General features: G+C 37.0%; 1 protein-coding gene across 1 annotated transcript in view; it reads left to right on the plus strand.

Moving 5' to 3' along the window:
• Nucleotides 1-26,947, plus strand: part of LOC125237367 (dual specificity protein phosphatase CDC14B-like) — a 62,655-nt gene that overhangs the window by 26,456 nt on the left and 9,252 nt on the right. The window contains exon 3 of the mRNA XM_048144373.1: nt 16,608-16,867. Within this exon, the coding sequence (XP_048000330.1) occupies nt 16,608-16,867 (260 nt within the window). The remainder of the gene's footprint in view (nt 1-16,607; nt 16,868-26,947) is intronic.

Genomic DNA, 26,947 nt, shown 5'->3' on the forward strand with positions numbered 1-26,947 from the left:
AAAGACAGGGAATATCGACGCATATCTTATCTTATCCAATACTGCCATCGCCATCTGCATCAGACTCTTGATCTTACCCAATTTCCGAGTCCCTTCTCTTAATTTCAGTTCCTTGAGTTGAAAATGTTGAAACTCATACTTAGTATTAAATAAACCACAAATACATATAAAAATCACAATATAATTTTAAATTATGGCTTAGGCCCTGTACCAGTTGCAGTCGCCACGTCAGGCCCCGTAGCCGAATGGCATTTCTCCGACGCCAAACGAAAGCGATACGCCGCTGGCTCTGTCGCGCCAATACGCAAGCGCGATAGAGATAGATATCTACTAGCGCTTCGTTTCGTGAGCGTTTCGTGAGCGATTGTGCCATTCGGCTAGCCACCCTGTAAAGCCTCTTGTAGTTTCTTTTAAATGGCTAAATACCTAGATGTCATGTCATACACATCTGTGATGTAACTAAAAATAAAAAAACATCGCTCAGAGATAAGGTTCAAATTAGCATGGCAAAAAATACAGTGCAGTCAAAATACCATCAAAATACGAAAAAGCATATGTCAATGTCAATATCACTGCCGTATGCCGTATTTCAGGCCATAAGGGCTGTTTTCTCAAATTTATATGAAAAAATCTCAAAAGCAGAACTTTAAATAGTATTTTATGCAACAGGCGTTTAAAGGAGATCAAAAAAGACGAGTGGCGTGGGTAACAATTTGAGGCGAAGACGAAAATTGTTATTAAGACGCCACTAGTATTTTTTGACTCAGTTAAACACCGTTGCATACAATACTTTTTCTACGACCATGCACTTAGTTTTTAATAGGTTTCTTGAATAACTTTCGTGAAATACACACTGTTTCCTGTATTTTGACGCAAAGGTTTGCACTGTCAGCTCAGCTGCCCAAAGCCTTCCCGCGCACGCGCGCCGTATCGTTATAAGGCGTTGCCATGGTTACAGAGCCAAACAATGCGTTTTCAGTTTTTTCGATACTGCGCGCATGCGCGGAAAGCCGGCGGACACTGGCTTTGGGGAATAGACTTTTATGTAGGGTTTTAAAGATCTATGCACGACCCTCTAAATGACGAAAAATAGTTCGGGAGTAGTAAAAAGAATTTCTAGGAAAATTATTTTGAACTTAATAGGTAGAACAATTTTTAAAAGTTGTACAAAAAAAATCTGAACTAAGTTTGTAACTATATGAAAAGCATTTTTTATCTTAGATTGCATATTTTATATGCATATTATCGTTACTAATTTTCTTCCAAATAAAAAGAGAATTATTAGAATAGGTTGACGGTGTCTACCGTAAACTGGGGTTACATTGACCAATTTCGGAATTTAAACTTCTCTAGCTTCTACATTTAATGGGTATTTTTACCCATTAAATGTAGGAGTTAAGGAAGTATAAATTCCAAAATTGGTCAACGTAACGTAACTAAGGAAGAAAAAAAATGGGACCATCAACTTTTTTAGTCTTTTCCTGCTAAAAATCTAAAAAGGTAACAAAATAAGTGATATCAGGATTATTGTTTTCTGTCTCGATGCCTGCACGTATGAAATGTTTCTTTTTAACCCAGTGGTTGACTGGTAGAGAATGCCTTAAGGCATTATGTCCACCATTTGTACTTATTTTTTTATGTGCAATAAGGAATAAATAAATAAAATAATGTACGCAGAAAAAAACGATGTGATCAAACATAAACTGACATTGGGGTTACTTTGATACACTATATATTTTTTTTAATGATAATCGAATGTAATCCCTTACAAAAGTATTTTATGTCAAGAAAAGATAAAAAAATGGTTCGCAGTAAAATATTACAACTCTTTAACGCTATTTTGGGGTTACTTTGATCAAGAATAAAAATTAACATCTTCGAAAAACCAACTTTATTTGCAATTATTTCAATATTTATCACAAGAAGCGATCAAATTATCAGCCTCAACAAGTACCGTGACAAAATCAGACAATAATTAACTATGTGTCATTATGGTCAATGTTACCCCATGCAAGTGATCAAAGACACCCCACAGAGTAAATCATTAGTAGTAAATACCTAGTTTGACTTTATGATACAAAATTCAATACAATGGTATAGCTAAACACATTTCTGGCAACCTAATATTCACTGTGAACCTTTTGCTTTAATACCCAGTACGTTAGTTTAGAAGTTTATTTAAACATGAAAAATAGCAACAAACTATGCTTATATTTTGACACGTTATCCGCACTGCTCACGACCATACTTACTTATTCACCGCGTCAGAGCACCATCTAACTATAAAGGTTGGTTAAGGGTTATCATAATATGTGTAGATTTCATTACCGTCCACTCATAACATATTAAATCCTTATTTTTGGTAAAATAAATATAATACGCTCGTGACAGGTCATATTTTGTTCGCAATCCGAAAGAGTCAACCCTTTTCCCTATTCACCCCCTTCCCGACCCTATTCACCCTAACGTTGGGTGAGCGAAAATTACTAAATAAAACGACATATTTTCAAAGACAAACCGAAGTTCACACTGTCGGAAGATTTTTTGTGTAAAAAATTAGCATGGCACATATAAAAAAACTGCTATCGACGTTCAAAAGTCGGTTTTGGCCCTATTCACCATAAATTACGTTAGCTATACCCGTTCCGACCCCATGAACCCAAAATCTTCAGAAAACGATGTACTATGTAGCCCAATTTTATTTGGTATTTTGGAGGTAACTAGTAAAAATAATTTAGTTTTACAATTGTGCGAAAATCGATTCTCATTTGGCCGGCTTTTTTAACCTGGCCTGGTGGCCTAGTGGTAATAACGGTAGCTGCGTAAGCTGAAGACCCGGGTTCGATTCCCGGCTCAGCCACCGTGGGCCTTGTCGTTTTTTCTTTCGTGTATGATATCTATTTCAATATATGTATGTATGTATGTGAACACTTTATTGTACATAAGACAAGTTAGGACATAAAAATACAGTATAGTTATGATGTACAAAGGCGAACTTATCCCTATAAGGGATCTCTTCCAACCTTTGAGCGAATTGAAAATTTATTATTTATATAAACTTGAAAAAGAACAAATCAAAAATTATTCATTAAAATAATTTTATTTCTTCCCTAGTTCTATAGTTTCATACTTATGATTTTTCTTTTAAAGTAATCCGTTTATATTATAGCAACCATGGGTGATTTTTGCGGACTTAAGTAGAAACGTAGGGGTTGACAGTAGTGTGATTAATATTTCTAAGTGTTAATATCTTGTATCTAGTCTAACTACGAACGAACGATACATTGACGTATAAATTGCGTCCATATACAGAGAGGTCATTCATAAAAATACCACTTTAGGTAAGTTATATATATTTTATACAATGTGACAAGCCACCACACATCCCAATTCACCCCTCTTCCGACCCTAATCAGCCCCTTCGTAAACCTATTCACCCCCGTTGCGACCCGATTCCCCCATTCCTGATCCCATTCACCCCTCAGGCCGCGGATATTTATTCATCCCGTAAAAATTCCCCAACACAGTTGCATCGCTTTCTTCATGAAAACCATTATAAAAATGAAAATATGTCTTATGATTTTCTGTTATACATAAACTTTAGAAGTGTATACACATTCAAAAGGATAATGAACGATTAAAATGAGTAAAAATCCAATAAATTTGAACGTCAACTTTGACAGACATGAAACTGTAAATAAAAATGTGTGGCTTGCACATTTTCACTGTAATTTTAAATATGTAACACATTTTTTTTATAGTAACATATTGTGTATAATACTTTTCACTCAACAGATAACTGTTATTGGCCTAAGACTATGTAAATATACCTATGTAAGTTGAATATTTACGGCTGTTGTCCTAAATACCAATAATAATAATAATAAAAAAACATAATATATTATTTTCCTACTTTGATTGCGGAAAATAGAAGGAATATGTCAAGAAATATAATAACATTATATACCCCCGGAACCCTTTTCACCCCAAATTACGGTATTTATTAAATTGTCATTATGTAAAATGTCGGAAACTACGGAACCCTACACTGACGCGCTCTTGGTCGATTTTTCTTAATGCTATGTAAGAGATAATAAAAAAATTACACCTCCCAATTTATAATAAGTTTTTTTTTGCAAAAAAATTATTTATTGCTCTCCGAGACATTTCTAAAAACCCCTGACTCAATGGGGATACGACGTTTCATAACAGAGTTCCTATGATCACCTTTCTGCTCCATCATCAGATTAGCTCCATGATACCATAATATTGATTTACATATGTGTGCAAAATTTCAGCTCAATTGGAAACCGGAAAGTGGGTCAAATTTAGCTTCTACGTTTTGACTCAAACTAACATACCTACTAACAAGGCAAGTTGAATAAAAGCTTGTACCTATAAAGGCTTCTGATACTAGATTTGCAATAAGTTTACTTGTCATAATTTAAGAACAGATGAGACAGACATATCCAATGACACAAGTCTATACCGTTTTCGTGAACTGTCAAATCACCACATATAATTTACGGCTGTAAGGCAACCAGGTAGGGTTTATTATTGCACTTTAATTACATATTAATGATTTCTAGCCTGTAAGATATATATTTGCTTTAACAATGGATAGATATTTATGCGGGTGAGAGTGTAATTTAGGTTTTTATAAAGAATCAAATATTTTTAAGCGACCCGATCAGATATGTATGTGGATAAGGACCCTCCCACATCTACCGTCTTGCGATCGTAGCGTCGGGCCAACTGTATGGCTAAGCCGCGCTGACGCGGCGTCTTTTTCCATACAGTTGGCCCGACGCTATATTATACGCTCGCGAGACGCTAGAAAGAGAGACGATGTTTTTGCCGGTCACGGAGCATCACAAATTTTTGCCGGGAACATGTCGTCATATACTTATGGCCCCCTATAGAAAATCAGATATTTTTGCACGGCTGTTCATAGTCATTTATGCTGGTCACCAGCTGGTGTTCTATGAATATTTGGTCTAGTTGAGTGGAGAAGTGCCATTCAAAACAAGCGCTTTGTAAACAACGATGTATTTAGGTGATTTATAATTATTATTGTTTTCAACTTACGATTACGTGTTCGCGGTATGCACAGAGTAAATATTTAATGAAATTGAGTCATTTTTTTATATATACAATTAAATTTGAACCAGAAGCACTATACCTATACCCGCTCGCATTCCCCTTTTTTCTATTCTAAGAATCGATTAATACGTATCTGAATATGTATGAATAAATTAAATTGTAATTGTTTACATACAACCTTTAAATATTTTATTTTAACTACAGTCAAGTTCCCTATTGTATACTCAAGTTTTTAAAAGGCAATATATACGAAGTAAAGTACCCCCAGACTAGAGATGGGCCGAATATTCGGTAAATATTCGGTATTCGGCATATTCGGCAAGATTTTCAATGTTCGTATTCGGCCGAATAATTCGGTAGCATTGCCGAATGCAACCGAATAAACAAAGTAAATAACTAATGAAGATCTTACATATTCCATTGGATAATAAGCTCCCATTTTAGTAGTTTTCTAAGGAACTACTAAAAAGAGTTAATTAATACATCAAAATATGTTTAAAAAAACCGTAGCTTAAGAGTTGAGAAGAGTTCAGAGTTGTTTTAACTAAGTTTTAGTTATCCACTAAATCATAAGAACATAGTTGTAGTAACATATGTAACCATTATCATTTATCAATCATTTAATAGTTTTACTGAACATCCGCTTTGAAAATATGGCGTAACCGAATATTCGGCCGAATGTTCGGTTCGGTAAGAGCTGAACCGAATGTTCGGCTGAATATTCGTATTCGGCAAAGTCCATATTCGGCCCATCTCTACCCAAGACGTTTAAACGCCTGTGCCTCACGTCACGTCACGTATTACATCACACAACATGCAAGCCGGACCGCCCTTATCGCGTGGGTGGTTTGTTCTATTTCAGTCGCGAGTCCACGGACGAGTTTACAGTAAAGGCTGCCAATCGTAAAGTATGAAAAAGAAAATTGTGCATTTTTTTAAATAAATTATACACCGTGTTTTTATTGAATTCCGTTAACTTCGGCATATAGTTAGGTCCATTATAGGAAACAGAATGGCATAGTTAGTTTTCTTAAATTCGTATTTTTTTCTAAAAAAAAAACATTCCTGCGATAAATGTTACTGTCATTGCTGATTGAGAAACGGGCTTTACAATTAACTCACACTAAGTGTCAAAACTGTGACATGTCAATGTCAATCGCATATCGAACACACAAAGCCCGTTTCTCAACAGAAATTGATGTGCGGCGATTGACGCCATTGACGACGATTGACTCACAACTGATGGAAAGTGAAGACAGAATCTATTAAGATTTTCAAAAGAAGGTGCTACTAAGCCCTATGATCGCATGTTTGAAACTACTACTAAATACCAGTACTAGGACAGGACATAAAAATCACCAGAACCATCCATGGTACATATAATTTAATCTCAATTTTATGCTGTACCTGATGCTGTGCCTAACAGCACCCGACGCAATTACTTGGCTGAGCGCACCGAATATTGACATTTAGTTTCAATTTTAATTGTAATTTAATTGAGTTGCAGGCGTCCGTAGGTTACGGTGACCGCTTTCCATCAGGCGGACCGTATACGTGGTATAAAAAAAAACTGTGTTCTCTGACATTCATATAACTGCCTGTTTTTGTGTATGCGATACGATTAAATAAATCTCAATTTTATGTTTTTTAGATACTTCTTCACAGCAGCCACAAGTCAACTTCGGATGCGGTATTAAATGATAAACCTGTGTTGGTGGCGTTTGCGTATTATTTATTTCGTTTATTGTATATGAAACTGGCAGTCTCTATTTATCTCTGGTGTTCGATGTTTCACGCGGATAAGTTACTATTCCAAGTATTCTAACACAAGTTATGCTCGAATAGCCTTGGCCTTCTGAAAGACACCCACTCAACGTGTACATTTTCGCGCGATATGTTAGCTCATACACTGGCATACTCAAAGGTAGCGAAAAATGTAGAATTTAGCAGAAAATATATTTTATAAAAATACATGCTAAATTTTACACGTAGAATTTCATGCAGCAGATTTTTTAATGGCTAAATTGACCAACGCAAGAGCACTTCAAAGTTATTAACTCTGCTTTCGTATATTTTCTCGGATTTTTACTTTTAAAAATGTTTGTAAATTCGTGTCTGCTAGAATTTTAGGCTATTTATTACCTGGTAAAAACCTTTGGCTAGTTAGGTAAACGAGATTCAATGTGTGGAGTATCGTTTTTTTTATACCACGTCGGTGGCAAACCTCAGGTATACGGCGCTTGCTTGAGGAGAGGCTCAGATATGGCAATAAAAAGTTGATACGACGATGATGATGAATGACAAACTCTGAGTAATCAAACGAGGAACCAAAAGGGATTTCCCCAGAGGGGTAGGCAGAGATCACGGACTTCCATTTGCTACGATCCTGACAAACCACTTTCGCTTCTCTTACTTTCATAACGTTCTTAAATGTTTCCCCGATTTGGTCGAGAAAAGTACGCCTAGGTCTTCCACGTCCAACTGATAGGTATACTTGTAAAATCATATCCCTCCTTTTGCGTTGCCGTAGTCGGGTAATAATACAATTATGAGTGCTCATAAACATTCAGATACCCCACCTGTGCTTACGTGTGTTAATTAGGGTACTAGGACGGGTGCTCAGGGACTTAGTTGGCCCTGGCCTACTATAATTTATGATTAGTTCTAGTGGACACAGCCAGTCTTAGTCGTTATTAAGCTTTCCAATTTTCTTTTATACCCTTACCGGGATTGTGCGCTGTACACAAAGATTTGCGGAGTTCCATTCCTAAAGGGTCGTAAAAATTATGTTTAATTTGATGGAAAGCATTTCCTATAGGTTCCGAGAGGTAATTTCGGTTCCTAGAATGTTGTAGGTAACAGTTGATATTTAATTGAGGACTTGTAAAAATCAAAGGAACTATTAACACTTTCGCTACCAAGAACCCGACTGTCGGGTACACCGCTCGTAGAAGCGTAGCCGATTACATGGGTTTCCCCGTATGTAGCGAAAATGTCGTAGCGCCGCGTAGAGCCCGGTTTCGAAAGTGTTAAAAACAAAATGTATCTACGTGTAAAACAGAGGACATATAACTGCAATGCAATTGTATATGTACATTTGTACAATGAAAAACAACATGATTCAAATGTAGCATATGAGTGCAAGTAAATGTAATATAAACATTGTTTACGTCTGCGTTGCATTATGCGCAATTATTTCTTCGTTTTTATTCAAATCTCATGTTTATTCCGAATCTCTTCAAACTTCGTTAAAAACAGTTTCGTGTTGATCTTGATGAATCTACATGCAGAGTTATTGTTTACTTCCAGGCTACTGTCTGTCTATTTTCAGTACATGTTGTGTGGGGTAACAAAAGAGGAAAGTAACGAAAATCTATGGAAATTCTGTTACACTTTTTGTCTCCCAGTGAAATTGAAACTACTCCTGATTCTGAGTACATTTGACCTATAATTCCCTAAAACAATCAAAATAGAAAGAATGGCAAAAAAAAAGAAATTCTCTGATATGATGATATCAATTACTGTCTGTCTGGCGGCGATAAAACTAGTAACGCAGGATTAGTACGCGTGTATGAGATCCCGTGTAAAAACTTTGATATGACTTATTCTATCATTGTTGATCAAGAACGATGATTTAATCACACTTATCCATCATCATCATGGGCCTTTGACATCAATTATATGATGTATTAAGCAGCGTCCGTAAGATTGCGGCACACGCAAATGACTGGTAAGTCCGATGCGAGAGCGGCAGCCGCGGCCGCAAAGCTGACAGGAGAATATCATGCCAGGTGACGAAGGTGGGAAATCAGCGCGTTGGTGTCTCAGTTCTCGCCTAGTGTGAAGGAGGTTGAACCATGCTTCATCGTGAGCAGCAACTCCGTGGCCCAGGGTTTTCCTCCAGTGGTCGCGGTCTTCAGCCTCCTTTTCCCAAGCGTTGGGATCGATCCGTTTGATGTCTCGTTTCTCACTATCCTTGAAACGAAGCATTGGTCTCCCAACCGGTCGTTTCCCGTGCGCTATTTCACTGAGGAGAGTCTTACGTGGCAAACGAGAGGGCTCCATCCTATGCACGTGTCCCAACCACCGCAGACGTCTCTGTTTTAAGACTGCTGTGATGCTGGATAAACGTGCGATGCTAAGTACCCTCTCGTTTGTGACTCGATCCTTCCATGAGATGTTTAAAATGCGTCGAAGACAGCGCATATGGAAGTTGTTTAATTTTCGCTCCTGGCCCCGTTGCCGAATGGCATTTCTCCGACGCCAAACGAAAGCGATCCAAGCGCGATAGAGATAGATATCTACTAGCGCTTCGTTTCGTGAGCGATTGTGCCATTCGGCTAGCCACCCTGTTTAGCATACGACGTCCAAGTTTCAGAACCGTACAAGAGTATGGACAAAATACATGTTTGATAAACAATCACCTTCGTGTTTACTGTAAGATGTTTATTGTCCCATACTCTTGCACTGAGCCTCCCGAACATCGTGGATGCCTTACCAATATTATAAATGGGAAAGTGTGTGTGTCTTTGTTTGTCCGTCTTTCACGGCAAAACGGAGCGACGAATTGACGTGATTTTTTAAAGGGGAGATAGTTGAAGGGATGGAGAGTGACATAGGCTACTTTTTGTAGTACATAGTGTGGTCACCCTACATGATACATTTGTATGAGAAAAATTATGTCTGAATATCTTTAAAACCAGACAACGAATATAAAATATTAGATGGTGGATATTTAGTAAAAAATTTTACTAAATGTTGAAGTACTTTCGACTGTCTGTAGTGCTACAAATCTTAAGATATTTACATTTTTAACTTTCTCAAAACGTGTGGACTGAGTGCTGAGCACTTACAAAAATTTATTATAAAAAAACCTGACACGTTAGTGGTTCGTTTTGTATTTTACAAATTCCCATTTCACTTTTACTAAACTATACACATATAATAGCGGTCTAAATCTTATGTTTTTCATCAAAATTCGGCTTTTCAAAAGTGTGAGGATTGAGTGAGCATAAGAAACTATTTGTAAAAAATTTAATACTTACGTAACTAGGTGATCTAAAATTTATAGAGGTAGGTTGGCATAATTTTTACTAAATGTTAGTATATAAATATTATATGTTAAATGAATACATTCACTGTTTTCGTTGGTAGTTTGTGAGAACTGAGTGAGCACATGTTAATAAAATAATAAATAAATAAAATAAAAATAAAATAAAATAAAATGCGTTTATTTCAGACTAACATGTGTCCATAGTTTGTTAGTAACAATAACAAGACATCTTAAATAACTATATTAGTACCTAATCCTAAATGAAGTGAGGACCAATGCCTGATTAGGCTACTGTCCCACCTCTCAGCCACTACGCTCAGGAGGCTGTGGCGGCTGTCGCGGACTCTGCGGAGCACTGCGGCGCATCGCTTGCGCAGCGTCGCGTGAAAACCATCTACGTGCGCGTCCGCGAACATGCCGGATGCGCTGCAGTGCCGCGGCAGCCGCAACAGCACCCTGAACGCATCATTATATTGAACCCGCAATGTATTTAGCGAGCGTTGCGTAAAATTTGTCCACAAGCTGCAGGTATACAGCGATGTACAGTACGCACGGAACAGGGTAATCTTAACTTGCGCTGTGCACCGACTGAACCTGCGAGCTATCATATTGGCTCTAACAGCAAGAGCCCTTCGCTCCCTCTCGATATCAGAATCATCACGCAAATCATCGGTAACCAAGTGCCCAAGGTATTTAAATGAATTTACTCTCCTGAGCTGCTCACCGTTCAAGAGAATCGGCGGGACATGAGACGGGCACTTGGTTCCCGCCTTGAAAACCATATACTCACTTTTCGATACATTATATTTTAAGCTATGTCTTAAAGCATATGACTCACACTTTTCGATAAGGGTTCGAAGTCCTCCAACCGATGGGCTCAACAACACCATATCATCTGCATAGCTTATGTTGTTAAATGCTACCCTGTTAACATGGCATCCGACATGCATGCTGCTGAGCTCATCGATGAGATCGTTAACATACAGATTAAATAATTTTGGTGAGCTCAATCCGCCTTGCCTGACTCCACAATTTAACCCATACTCATCTGACAAAACATTTCCCCATCGGACACTATTTTTCTGGCTGGCGTACCAGTATCTAAATATGCGTGTTAATTCTTTAGGAAAACTGGTCTCTCCCAGCTTCTGCCATAGCAAATCGTAATTTACCAGGTCAAAAGCCTTGGAAAGGTCTAGAAAACACGCATAAATAGGTGTCCTACGCCGGGTATAGTACTCAACAGTGTTCTTAAGACAAATGATCGCACTTTCCGTCGACAGGCCGGCTCGGAAGCCGAACTGTGCGTCATGTAGCTGCAAGCACTTGTCCAATTGCATGTTAAGTAAACTATCAAGTACTCTGGCTACGATTGTTGCCAGAGAAATAGGTCTGTAATTCGTCACATCAGATATATCGCCAGTTTTGTTTTTAACAATAGGTACCACTATAGTTTTTGTCATATGATTGGGTAAATAAGAGTGACCGATAGCGATACATAGGTTAAAAAACATTGCTAGGATTCTAGGCAAGTGAGGGCCAGCAAACTGCAGGTGCTCAACGCTCAGGCAATCATGACCGGGAGACTTTCCCCTTTTCATATCCTTCAGTGCCTTAGTTATATCTCTTGCACTATAACGAATCTGCAAGTCACTCCCTACCTCATCGTCAGGCATCACCAGTTGAACTGACCCTGCAGGTACAGACTTGTCATTAAAATGACTTTTAAAATGGTCCTTAAACGTGTCAGCGATACCCTTGGCGTCAGAGACGCCGTTGACACTAACAGAAAGCCCAGTCTTCACTTCCACTTTCTTTGTAAGTTTCTAGAAGTTACGAAAGTCACACTTTTTATGATGGGCCGCCAGCATATCCATCTTGATCTGGTCTTGGTGGTTTTGTACCCAACGCAGCCTAGATTTAAATATCTTTCGACTAATTCGCATTGAATTAAAAACATGACCCGTATTCGGCTTACCACACAAGATCCAGTTTTGAAAGTGAAGTCTGGCCTTAATGACTGTATCTTTTGATTTATCTTTTTACAAATTCAGAGATTCGTTTTACAATTGTTTTAGAACTTTTACTAAATGATCAGCATATTTTTTTTATTTTCGGAAGGTGCTCACTCAATCCACACGCACACTGCTAGCCGACCAAAAACCGCTCCTTAGTATGAAGACGCTTACGCGACATCGCTGCTGAACGGATCCGTACGCATGTTCATACTAACGAGCGATTGGTCGCCGAAAGCTGATTCCGCGTCGATATGTATGGGGAGACCCTTATAGAAAACGCTTATCCACGACGAAAAAACTCGCTTACCGCTTCTCGCTTCTGGTCAGACCTCACTGTCCAATGGCCCAGATGCTCCTAATAGTCCTAACTTTCCGACGTTATCCTCGAACCAGCACCCTATCTAAATATTTATTACCGATTCTAGACCCGAGTTAGGTCTTGTCGTAAACGAATCCAATTACTATAAATCACTTTAAGCTTGCAAACATGTATTAAAAAGGATAACAGCCTTGAGGCATGCGAAATTTAATACAATTTCATGTTCGCGAAATGAAAAGTCGTGAATCGGGGATATACAGGTTGACTTTTATTCGATTCGATTAGCAACATTGTGTAAATACAGGACTGTCATTGTTTAAATTTATTTTTTATTATCTCGATACGTTTTATGTTGCATTTTATATTGCACGTGTCTGTCTGTTTGTCTGTGTGTGTGTCTGTCTGTGGCATCGTACCTCCCGAGCGGGTGACACCGATTTAGATTTCGTTTCTTTTTTGTTGAAAGCTGGATTAGTCGGGAATGTTCTTAGCCATGTTTCATATCGGGCCACTAATATCGGGGGTTTTATCAAAAGTTTAATTTTGTGTTTAGGTTATCTAAACCTAAAAATAAGGCGTTAAATCTTATTTTCACACTGTAAAACTGTACACTATTTGCAATAAAGAAGATACGACCGTACGTGATTTTATTATAAAACGGAGCGACGAATTAACGAGATTTTTTAGGTGGAGATATGTAGTTGAAGGGATGGAGAGTGCTGACATAGGCTACTTTTTGTCTCTTGCTAACGCGAGCGAAGCCACGGGCAAAAGCTTGTTATAAATAAGCTTATAAAGAAACACAATTACTTTTAAGACGACTAAAATACCTAAGTAGGTTTTGTCTTGTTACTTAAGTCTTGAAACCCGATGTCTGAAATGTCTGATGTCGGTCAACTATTTTTAGTGCATTCGCATATGTAGTTTCAACTCAATCCAATGATTAAAAATAACACACTTATAACTAGTTAACGCAAGTCCATACTAAAGCGATTAAAAGAAAATCGCTATCAACCTTTTCCAGACACCCAGCTATTCAATTACAAAATTTTCCTGCCAAGCTAGCGCTCCGATTACAAAATTATCCAATTAATTCCAATTTAGGCGAGTAATTTTCTTTGAAGGTAGTTAGTACGTACGTTTTTGCGAATTATACGTTTCCACCTGGTAATTAGAATGGGTCAAGGCCTGGTGCTAGCCGTTGTGTTCCTGTGATTCCCATTGGTTGAGTGAAGTGAAGTCGAAACATCGGGCGCCAGTGTAACAAGACACTGATGAATCGCTTTAGCCCAAAGGTGTATGCAAGAAAAAGATGCAGATATTAGCCACTCACTCTTACCCATAGTTTCGTCTCTAACCTTGCAGTAATCCTTGCAGGGGGGCTACCATGAAGTGCTAAAGCCGTTCAGTTTAGGTTGAGAGAGATGGACGGAGCTATGGAACTGCTATAGCTTCGTCCCTTTCTCTCAACCTAAACTGAACGGCTTTAGCACTTCATGGTAACCCCCCCTGGTGTAAATTCAGCTTCAGTCTTTCTCACCCGCCACCGCTACGCAGCATGGTAAGTGGTCGGGGGATGATCGGTCTCATCCGCGGGCGGGGACGAATCCTCCCGAACATTTACGACGCTATACGAACGGAACTGGGTGGAAAGGCCCGAGGCGAGCAGCGGCTGATGATAGCGGCAGCGGACAGCGCGTTGTTGGTGGTTGGTTGGTCGTTCTTTATCATTTATAAAGACGCTGTGGACGACGGGCCGTTGCCTGCTGCGAACGACGAGTCAGTACCACCTAGGCCCGAGCTGAGACCTTTGGTCTACGTCTGACGTCTTAGGTACGCGATTCGTGGCATCATGTTATATTATAGGGTAGTGTAGATGTTGTGGCAGTTCCCGGTTCCAGTTCTTATACACTTAACATAAATATAATTTAAAATTAATGATGGTTTACATTTTCCTGAATTGTAATACCCTCTGTTCAGGCGAGATGTAGTTTGATGAGTGAAACGTTGACTATTGTAGTTTGGTTATACTTTGCGAGTCCATACGGCTGTTACGTTACGAAATATCGTCTGAAGGGCAATGGGGCGGGTAAATGACACCCTGAACCCTGAACACTTGAATAACGATGCCTTAGCGAAAACCCACATGGGGCCTTCTCAAGTGCTCTTAACTCTTATCTTATGGATCATTTGAGTTAAAACGTATGGATTTCGGTTGGCCTATTTTCTCCTAAGTTGGTTTTCCATACGTTTGATAGCTCACAATATACCTATTTCTTAGTAACGTTTTTCTTCAACATTCTGCATTAAATGTGATTTTTTCTAATTGTTATTGTTGCAAGCATTTATCTATAAACTAACCTTACCAACCAATACATACAACCAACTTTCACTATTTGTTAAAGTCGGTGCATAGTTAGCTTAGACGGGCATTGTCACCATTGCAAACTCTAACTAAATCTACCCGGCATACCGTACCGTTCAAGGCTGAAGTAATTAAGTTAGCATTTATAAATCAGGAAAGCCTTATTTCAGCAAGCCTTGAGCCAACAAGTCTGTCGTAAATAACAATTTATTATGTAACTAGGGCTAATAATAATAACTCAAAACTTGAACTAAAGCCACAGACTACATGTACAATAAAATTGTACACAGACACCTCATTATGAAGAGTTTATAAAGATCGTGTGGTCAATTGGTCAGCAGACACTTACTGGTATACAATATTACATACATACATATAATCACGCCTGTATCCCAAATCCCAATACATGTGGTGTGGTACTGGAAGAGGTCCCTTAAAGGGATAAGTTCGCCTTTGTACTTGTAGTAAGCTCTTTTTCCTGTGTGTTGTATTATTTTCTGGTACAATAAAGTGTTTTACTACTACTACTACTACTAGTAAAATACCACGATTTGAGCAGCGCGATTGAGTAGCATCTTACAACATTACATTGTATAACAGCCCTGTGGGCTTAGCACACCAGTGTCCAGTGTGGTTATAGCCTTTCACGTCGCTGCGTCTTTTTCGCACCTCTAGTAACTGCGAAAGGGACGCACCGACGCGATAAGCTATATCACACTAGTGTGGTAGCCCACAGGTTCAACAATAAAACTCGTGTAATTCAAGAACTTTTATAAAATTCCTGAATTACACAAGTAATGTTGTAAACGTTGGACACAACTAGATCACAGTATAATAAAGAGTACTCTCGGTTACCTCACAGCCGCCTGTCAAACTCGCGACCAGACGACCTGTCAATGTCATATCTCACTGATAGAAGCGTGGCACGAGTTCACCTACACGAGCTTAGACTGTGTGCGTATTAGGAACGCGCCTCTTTCATATATTTGATCGCCATTGTCCGAGGTGTGCTGTGCTACTAACTACGGGACCATGTGTGGTGTGGTGACTTTGAGCTGTCTTGAATGCTCCGTCTAGGCTGAGGTGGTCTGCGACTAAAGCTGTTCAGCTTGTAATCCGTGTTGTATTATTATATTATTAACGCTAATGTGAGCAGGCCGTACTGGGATTACACGCTTGGCTGGGCGGGTTTTTCATTGATATAACTGACACGCTACAGTAAGCCTCCAAAATGCAAATGGAAGAATTGTCATTATTTAAAAACCAACATCAGCAACTTTATTTACATGGGAATGGATGGGATAGAATTATCGTTAGTACGTCAATTTTTAATCACTCGTTCGTTTGCTTATAGGCTCTATAAAGATTTGAAGTTCCTAGCTGCAATAATGTTAATAATACACATACAAGATTTTTACGTGCGTAGGTTGCCCTATGTTTAACAACCGTGACCGTGACATAAACGGATAGAATAAAATTGCATGATGTGTCCTATCAAAGATGGCTTCTCTTGTGAACATGTTCTCAGTGCGTTACTATTATAACAATGCCTATAAAGTACTATACTTACTATTTTTAATGCCCGCCTGCTTCCGGCCAGGCATTCCTACACTACATCTACTATTTAATATTGATGTTATTCTTCTTGCCTTATGCCTAACATTACAATATCTCTTAAACTGGCGCCCAACGTGGGACTCGTCTCATGTCCCTTATAAGTCATAATTAACCCATCTCCTTTCTTTTCAGACAGACTCTACTTCGCAACCCTAAAAACGGGCTACAAACCGAAACCCACCAGAAACAGCAAATATTTCCACATAGAAGATGACATCCAGTACGAGAACTTCTACTTCGACTTCGGGCCGTACCACCTATGCCATCTGTACCAGTTCTGCAACAAACTTACAGAGGAACTGGAGAAGAATCCGAAGAAGAAGATCGTGTTTTATACGAGCAACAATGAGACGCTCAGGCTCAATGCAGCTTACCTTATTGGGAGCTATCAGGTACTTACAAATGATTTACTACACCATATTTTTTTTACTGTGTGGAAATACAGCGTCGTCACCTCGTCGGGAATAAAGTGCATAAATATTTCGGCTTTTTTAAATTTAAATGGGCTTACTCATGGCCACAGACTAGCCGACGCGAAGACGTAGCCTACGATGGAGCTCGCACAGAAGGTCCCTGTTCACCCTTGATTTGAAGTAAGTTGCTGGGATATATGAGCTGGGAAATATAGACGCCGGTAAGCAATTTCACTCCTTGGCAGTGCGTTTAAGAAAAGAAGAAGCGTAGCGTTTAGCGTTTTGTATGAGATGGGGATATCAACATTATCAACTAAATCAACATTGACGTTTCCACGCGACGTCGCGTATAGCTTCTATTTTCTACATCTTCGCCTTTTAAATTAAGACACTGTCTTGAATTACATTTTCATAACTTCTTTAAGTATGCAATAAAACAGATGGACAATAAACTAGGTTATAAAAGCAAATAAAACTGCTATGCACATTTTTACTTGTGAAAGTAGCGTGATTCTTTTGTTCAGGTTATCACAATACTGCATGCATGTATTTTTGATGTCTGTGTAGAATATGTAATTAAAAATACGTGCCAAATTTTAAGGAGCATGTCTCCGTCAATAGTGCCCTTAAAGTGTTTGATTAATCAAAATGTTAATTGCCGTATTTATACACTTCAGTCAAATCTATTAACCCTTAAATGCATGAATTTTTCTTTTAACGAGATATTAATATATGTGATAGACAATGGTTTTCTGACTCTGGGAAAAATAATAAAAAAAATATTTAATACCGATTTTAATACTAAATCAGTGTTAGAAGTAGGGTTGCAAAAAACGGTTTTTTTTTTCTGGCTAGAAAAAAAACATGAAATATTTAATCAAATAACTTTAATTTCTGGTCTTATAAAAGTAACATTTACGAAATCTGTAGTTGGTAGTTATCACTATTTACTGTTGGCAACACCACCGCCTCTCCACGCTACACGCAGCATCGGGGATTCCCCAATAAACGTTTGTATACTGAATGTTAATTGAATTAAAATGTACGTTATTGTTATTGAAACACGTTACAACTCACGAAAAACCGTTATTGTCGTATTATTTGTTCATCTGAAAAAAAAACATATTTAGAAAAAAAAACCATGGTGCTCGGTTTTTTTTTCATGTTTTTTTTTTCATAATTCTGAATAAAAACATTTGGTTTTTTTTCTATTTACAACCCTAGTTAGAAGTTAAATAGGCCAAAACTTATTTATATAAATATATAATTATTGGTAAGTTTTATTTGCAAAGTTTGACTACTATTAGAAAGGTACACTACTTATATTAGTGAAACCTGTTGGAATTAACAAAACTAAATCTATCTTACTCTAACAAGTATATTGTTATACTTTCTCTTTCATAAATGTAAACTATTGAATAAAAAACAACAGCCCATAGTTCCTAATCTTAAGGACTTCGTTTGTACTTTAGTCCCTTGGTAGCTATTAATAGGAGCACACCTTGCCTTACTATATTGCGATAATATATTTCAACTCTTATAAATCGCCATGTGTCTTTTAATTAATTGCCCTAAATCTAATAGGTTATGGGCCCAGACACATTTAATTAGATTTTTGTAAATAGTGTTGTGAGATTCATTTGTGGACAATGTTGTGTAAATATTAAATGGAACATTAACCCTTCAGTGGTGAATTGGTGATAAGAAGAGTATGCGGAACTTACAAGTTCAATAGTTAATAAACTATCTACGTTTTTTAATGGTGTTTGATGGAAAAGGAGTCGTAAACCTAAAATAATGGTGGATTTGAAAAGCAATAAAACTGAGGCAGCCATTGTTCAGTATTTGATGTACTATTTGAAAACATATACCGACTTAGGAGAAGAAAATTATATTGCCGCGGGTTTAAAATCTGAAGAGAAATAACAGTACATCATCAAGTTTTCAACGAACGTGTGCGAACTGATAAAAACGGATGCAATATTATACCTATTGTTAAATTAAAACAAAATACATGCTGACTCAACTGACGTTTGCCGTGTTTAAGGACCAAAGCTTCGAACCTTCAATAATAACAGAGTATTTCTCTTTTCGCTGCCAGCAACGCACTTACAACATTTGTGATATTACAGATATATCTGTCTGTGACAATAATTACTTAACATTAGTGACTGCTTACTGATCCGTCCGCTAGTTTGCTTCTTATCCCATAAAAAGGGGCATATTATCAGAGTACGAGTTAAAATAGCAATTGGATACAGTAACTACAACGACATGAAAGTTGTTCCATTATCTGAGAAGGAGTAAGGAATATGTTTGTGACCAAGAAAGAGAGTTAACTATGCAACGCAGCGCTCAACGTTAATGCGCTAATGGTAATGACGAGAGACAACTGTAATATAATTGATCGACGTGAGTGCTACGTGGGCTACGTCTACCATATGTTTCCTGACAGTCAAAGTAATCAGCAAACCTGAATTTACAGCACCTTCCTATGCTGACATACTTGTCAGCGTATATCCAATGATGGAATCATGGTATTGACTTACACACCAGTAAGTGTAAGGTGTGGTACGTATGGTATAATTATATTTATTATTCTTTTACATTCCCTGAGTATGTTTTGGAATACTTGTCGTCACTTTAATTAACAATACAATTAATATTATAGAATTGTGACTTTTGAACAGGAAGTACGTATTAATTAGTATTTGTACTTTATTTTTGGGTCACTACACAAATACGAAACATCTAATGCTATAAAATTTAAATATACAAGCATTAAGTACAACAGTGGAGTTAAAATACGCACGTCAAATATCTTATTTCCTTTATTATTGTTGAAGTCCCATTTTTGACGTGTTGTGAATAGTGACGCTTCATTTGACTTGTAAGGGCAAAACACATGTTTTGTTGAATTGGCCCACTGGTGCGCCCGATAGATACTTGAAATCTCATAAATTAGTATTTTTTTTATTTTATTATTAAAGGAGCTCAGTTTTTTATATTTGTCAGATTGTCTAAAGAAAGTATCTGAGAATGATGACATACGTATTTAAAGTGGCACATATTTATACATTTACAGTTTCATGTGCTCTGCCTACCCCTTTATGGGATACGGGCGTGACTGTATGTAAGTATGTATGCATATTTATGTTGTCTTAAATGGCATTATGCTTAAATATAAGTACCTTTATGATATTAATGATGTAAGAACGAAATAACATTTTATTGTTGTGTTACTTCATGACTGAAAACTCGTTCTTTTGAATTAAATTAGCACTGGTATAATAATTGTAATACATCTTTGTGGTCATATAAAATCCTCGAGGTATATGGTTCTGTGTTTGTAAACATAATTTAGTTATGTCTTGAGCCATATGAAAAAGGTGTAAAAAAAAAAAAAATGATAGCGCAGTATGTCATTGATTGAATTCCATAATGACATTCAGAGTGTTTCTGAAAAGTCTGTTTATCGACCATGTGAGTCTGATTATCAACCATGTGAGTCTGTATGAATTCCATAATGACATTCAGAGTGTTTCTGAAAAGTCTGTTTATCGACCATGTGAGTCTGATTATCAACCATGTGAGTCTGTATGAATTCCATAATGACATTCAGAGTGTTTCTGAAAAGTCTGTTTATCGACCATGTGAGTCTGTATGAATTCCATATGGACATTCAGTTTTTCTGAAAAGTCTGACTATCGGCCATCTGGTCTTGAGGGAAATGGAAATTCGTTAGACATTCGGGAGTTTTCCGAAAAGTCTGTTTTTGGGCCACATGAGTTTGAGGGAAATGGAAATTCGTTAGACATTCGGGGTTTTCCGAAAAGTCTGTTTTTGGGCCACATGAGTTTGAGGGAAATGGAATTTCGTTAGACATTCGGAGTTTTCCGAAAAGTCTGTTTTTGGGCCACATGAGTTTGAGGGAAATGGAAATTCGAAAAATGTCTTCAGGATTTGTTGTGTTATGATTAAAACTATTGTGTGTGTGTTTGTATAATTGACATGTCCATCGTGGTTCAGCGTGGAAACGCGGCCACTGTGTGATGGTCCATCGTGGTTCAGCGTGGAAACGCGGCCAATGTGTGATGGGTATCTTTGCGTCGCGTCGGAAACGACGCGGGATGGTTTGTTTTACCGACAGCTTTTATACAAGTTTTGAGATAAAATATCCAAGCACAAATTTTAAATTTAAATATTTATAATTATAATTTTAGGTGGTTGAGAGTAGATAGATCAATCGAAACTCAACAGTTAAAACAAAAATTAAACAAATAAAAACTAAATAGTTTAGATCAAAAATAATATATAAATTAGTCTAAACATATAAAGTCCATTTTTCGTTGCACTTGTAGTTAAATATAACAAAATTAAACAAATTATATTTCTTTGTGAAATACATGTGCAGTTACACTAGTAGGTATATAGTTTTTTTTTCAAAGCAAAAAGATTTCCAGAACACATAATATAAGTAGATACCTTCCTAAATTGCATAAATAGGTACCATTGTTTATAAAAATCATAACTCTACTTTTCTTTTAATATCTAGTCATTCACACAAAGATAGTAAGAAAATAATAGCACGATGTTGCATCATAGAAGGTATATAATTCTTGTAGCCGTCTCTCTTATTTTTTATTAGACCAACTGGGAATGCAACAATGCATAATATTATTTATCTTTAAAATTTACAACTTTGTCTAATACTCATTAAAAAATGGGTTCCGTATTATAATGATTAAATACTTACCTACAAATTTTATACTCGAAAATTGCAAGTGAAAGAGTCTTATAAGTCTTTCAATTATATTTTATTTGGTTAGCTAAATATGACCTCCTCTCAGAACACAGCAAAACTAATACCTAACACTTGGTTATAAATAAATATAAAAACCTAATTCTATTTTAACCATTATCTAGTAGGTACAGACAGTGATAATATTAAATAAATTTCATTTTAAATGATATACATACATTAAGAACTATTAATCATAAATAAAGAGTCAAATTAAAAGAATTGTATTTAAAATATAGCAACACACAATAATAAGTAAAATAAAGCAATACTCGTATTGTTGTAGCATTTTAAATAACTATACTTAGCTAAACAAATCTTTGCATTTGGAATGTGAAGTAAAATAATGCAAAGAGTTCCAATTGAAGAACAAAGGACTTTGTAGAAATAAAGTGGTGTTCTTAGCCAACTTAAGCTAATGTAAACAAGGCGATACGTTTCGTTATGCTAAAGAGTGTCAAGTTGATTCTCACGGATAAGGAAATCATAAGTGAGCCGAACAGTGGACACTCTATAGGGGTGACAAACTTCTATGAAGTGGTTTTCGGTAATTGTCAAACAGCAAAGTGGCATTGATAAAGCTGAACTTTTAAGTTCATTGATAAAGGATCAAATAGATTGTTTCTAATTCTATTATACATATATAATTGGTGGTAGTTAATACAATGTGCATGTACAAGCACAGACAGGTTAGTTCTAAAATATATCTACATATGATATGAACCTGTCAGAGAAAATGGTACATGAGTAATGTATAGAAATGTGAACCTTATGTATTCCAGTACAATCTTACAGAATGATTATGAAAATAATATACAGCTTGTGGTTTATATAACTATAGTTAATTGACAATAGTGAAAGCTGAAACTACGTATTATAATTGATACGTATTTAACTAATAAGTTTTATGTCATGATTTATGAATGGTTGTTTTATTGTGAAAGTAATATGTTTCATTATGTATAGTTGTAAGAAACTGTGGTAATGTAGTAGTAGGAGTAAACACTTTATTGCACAGAATAAATTATGTGAAGTACAGACAGTACAGTAAATAATTTTAATGGTTATGTACAGAGGCGAGCTTATTCCCTTTAAGGGATCTCTTCCAACTAACCGTAGAACAACTGTGTATTTTTAATTTGTTCATGATGTACAGTTTGTATGAATGTTATACCTATGAAACATTACAATATGAATACATGTCATATACCTGTTGACATAAATTAAAGCGTATAAAATGTCAGCGTTAATATTAAGACTTAAACGTTATAAGTGTCTGTGAAATTTATATTTATGTGTTCTATGTTCTTAGATATGGTACCATATAGGTAGGAAATGTCAAACAAGTTGGATTGTATTTTAGAAATAAGTTGATGACATGGCTGGTAAGGTTTTACTGGGTTTCCCTTACCTTTGAACAAATGTTGGCCATAATGTTTCCCAGAAAAAGGCGGGTGATGCTGTTATTGTTTTGTATAATGATTTTAATCATAGATTTATTTTTGAGGGGGCGTGTTGGAATTAACAAAACTAAATCTATCTTACTCTAACAAGTATATTGTTATACTTTCTCTTTCATAAATGTAAACTATTGAATAAAAAACAACAGCCCATAGTTCCTAATCTTAAGGACTTCGTTTGTACTTTAGTCCCTTGGTAGCTATTAATAGGAGCACACCTTGCCTTACTATATTGCGATAATATATTTCAACTCTTATAAATCGCCATGTGTCTTTTAATTAATTGCCCTAAATCTAATAAAACCCCCATGATAAAATGTTTAAACATAAACTAATTACTAACTCCGAAAAAATCTGCCTAAATCACATACTAAAAATCGCCATCAGTCTGTTTTTTCACACTTTTCCGCCATTTCATCTTTATCCTTAAATAATAAACAGTAAATCATAATATTATTTAATTTATTTAATTATTTATTAAATAATAATAAATACTGAATAATAATTAAGCTATAAATGTGATTTTGGATAGCTACATATTGAGCCACAGGCCATCAAATATATCATATATCCTGTAACAATAAAATTTCATTCTCCTTAATAAAGTAATAAATTTAAGAATGCAAGGCGTAGGTTACGCCTTCTACCGCCCTCTGTCGGAAATCGGCAGGAAGTCATCGACCGTGAGCTGTCTGATCCTGGATCGGCCTTCCTCGCCATCTAGCGTGGGATAGCTGCACTCTTGTATTCCTCTATGGACTTACGTGGATCATAGTTGCCATTTTGAAAAATAGAAGTAAATCGTCATCGGGCGTTTGCCTTCCTTCCTTTTATTCGTAACCAGACTTAATTATGGGTTTTTTTTTTAAGCTCCGCGTTAATCGCGAAGAGTTTAGTATTATATTTTATTGTTGACTTAATTTCCATTGAACGTCCGGAGCCGGCTGTTTGCGGTGCGAGCCGATTTAGGCTTGGCAACACTAGTCCCGTCCAAAATGGCGAATGAGATGGGATTTCTTTTTGCCGGAGAGAGAGTTGAAGGGATATCGTTGGCCCAAGCCAAAATCGGGCGCAATCGCCCGTTTGAGTGAGTTTCAATAGTGATTCGGTTGTGTATTTCTTTTTAGTTGGTTAGTTTCTAACGAAGCGTTGCATATTTTCCAGCCCCGGAATCGGACGTGAATAAAACCATGTTCTGATGGTGATAGGCGGCGCCAAGCGTGCCCGGATGTCGAAATGGGTGCAATTTTGCCTTCTGCAGGCCCTTTCTCCATCAACGGTAAGTCAAACGTTCTTTAATCCTTGTTGGCAGCCAACTTGTTCCGTAGGTTATGTATATCTTCCAAATTAGCAGTAGGTCGTTTCACGGAACGCGTTGTCGTTCGAAATTTAAATTCCAAGGTAGCCCCCCGTGTCCTACGGGCGGTATAAACCCCCCTTACGGGCACCATTTTTAGGAATTTTACTTACAGACTGGTATAACCATTCCAGGGTTCACGCCGCGTCGCCTAAACCTCGCGCCGGCCGCGAGAGGTTCCCCTGGTATCCCGGTAACTTGTGGGCAGCAGATTGCTGCTGTTCTACCTACTCCCGACGTTTCACCCCAAGGCTGCTGACGTGGCAGTTGTGGTGTTTCGAGGTCAGATCTTTCCACGTTTACTTATTGACTGAATGAACCGGCCTTTCGGTTCTGGCGCCCTTCCGTGTAACTACCTTAATATATATTGACCGCTGTATCCGTTTCTACCAGTAATGATAATTTAGAGCTCGCTGACCCACATTTGTTCCCTTAAAATATAAACTCAACATTATTGTTCTCGTGAGCTAGCCCTCGGCAAACAATTGTTACCGTGTATCTAGGATAACAAATTAGCATAAACAATTTAGATTTTTTTTCCTGAATTCAATAAATACCTGGTTCCTCTTCAACTGTTGTTTGATTTTTTTTTATTTTGGCGTTAGCTAAAGGAAACCCCCCATAAAAATAAATATCGTAACAGTGTCAGCCCAACGTGTGGCGTTATATCAGCGAGCCTCTTTAGTCACATTGTTAGCTAGAGGAATTTTCTGGTAGAAACGGTGCGGCTTGTATAATTGTAATTAAGTAGGTACTTATGTTTATTAATTTAAGTAATTTTGTGTTATTGTAGCTGCAAGTACCTCTTAATAGTTGTGCGGAATTATTTCCGATAATATTTTCAGTGTTTGGAAAGATAGTTTTTTTTAAATACTTACTACTAATTACATACATTACTATTTGTATAAATAATTTTATTCTTTTATGGGTTACCGGGACCCAGTGTGGAGTTGTAACAATTTTATTTCTATTTTTTTTTATATTTAGAGATTGTATGCATTTTGGGTAACCATAACTAAGGTGCCTTAATGTTAACGGACGGTCGTGTAAAGAAAAAGTGTTACGTTTTAAATTTAAAAGTTGATAATGTTATTATTCTCCCTTTGTGGGAGGTTACAGTAATTATTAGTAGCGGTTATAATTTATTACATAAATATGAGTTTGAATATCATGTGGCAATGCCCACCTTACTATAAATATTTCGGTAATTACTTACAGTGTTTAAAATTTGCATGTACTATTTACTGTATCATTTGATACAGGATGTCTTTTCATATTGGACTGTGGAGACTTCAAATATATAAAAATTTTAACTTAATTTAAGTTAACGTTGGATGTTGAATAGTTAGAAAAGGTGCATCGTTTTGAGATGGACAGTTATGCAGAGGTGTTAAACCTTATAATTTAAGTTAACTTTATTAAAATTTTATTCCCTTAGGGAAAGTTTTTGTACTTACAAGTAGGTAGCTAAATAAAAGTATGCACCTCATGATAAGTGTAATGGGGGAACAACGTCGGTCAGCGGAGCATTTTTTTTTTTTAATATTATTTTCTGGCGGAGATTTAAATTTAAAATAAAATTAATATTATGTTATTACTAATGGGTGGTGCAGTGTGTGTATAGTCAGGCACATTTATTGCTGAGGCGTTTCTTAACCTTTTTTATTCATAAAATATAAAGTTGAATCTTATCTTGGAGTTCAAAGGCCAAATAAACTGAGAGTTATTTGGTACTTATTTCTTTTGCTTTTTCCCTTTTTCTCGACTTAAATCGAGATTATTTTTTTACCTTTAGCGACGTTTACGAAGTAGTCGGTTACTTGCTTACCAGTTTATCGGTGATTGTGTTGTGTGTTTGTCTCGATGGAGGCAGGCGTTTTTCCTTTTATGTGTTGTGAGTGGGAGTTCTTACGTTGTGTCCAGATGGTACGGTTACGTCTGTACACAAACGTATTACCTTTTGATGTTTGGTGGTGAGTGAACGATTTAAAAGTTCTCTTCACGTAGTTTTCTGGGTGCTGGCGTTTTAAACCAGCATTCCAGCTTCACTGGCTGGTCGGATTCTTGCGGATTTAAACGGAGAATTCTTAATAGCAGTGTTGTACCCTTGTTGACGCTTTGCGGTATGGCTTAAATCATATGCGTGAACGTTGACGTTCTTTTGTGTTGTCGGACCGACAGACTTGCGTCGCCTGAGACGTGGTCTGTGCAGTCAACCTTTGTATGTATTATGTTGTGTCGAAACGTTCCGTCCTGTGTCGTAGATAGACGCTGCCGGTAGATACGCTTCGTTGTCCTGGTGTTATTGTCTGATTTTCGTATTCTTAGCTGTCACCGATATTAGTTAGGGAAATTTCATTTAGCTATAAGCCGTCTTCCGTTATATCGCTTGGACGTACAGCCGCTGTCTGGTACAGCTCGCTGTGCCGCCAAGAAATATA

This window comes from Leguminivora glycinivorella, chromosome 21 (assembly GCF_023078275.1).
Source record: "Leguminivora glycinivorella isolate SPB_JAAS2020 chromosome 21, LegGlyc_1.1, whole genome shotgun sequence".
In the NCBI taxonomy this organism is placed as follows: Eukaryota; Metazoa; Arthropoda; class Insecta; order Lepidoptera; family Tortricidae; genus Leguminivora; species Leguminivora glycinivorella.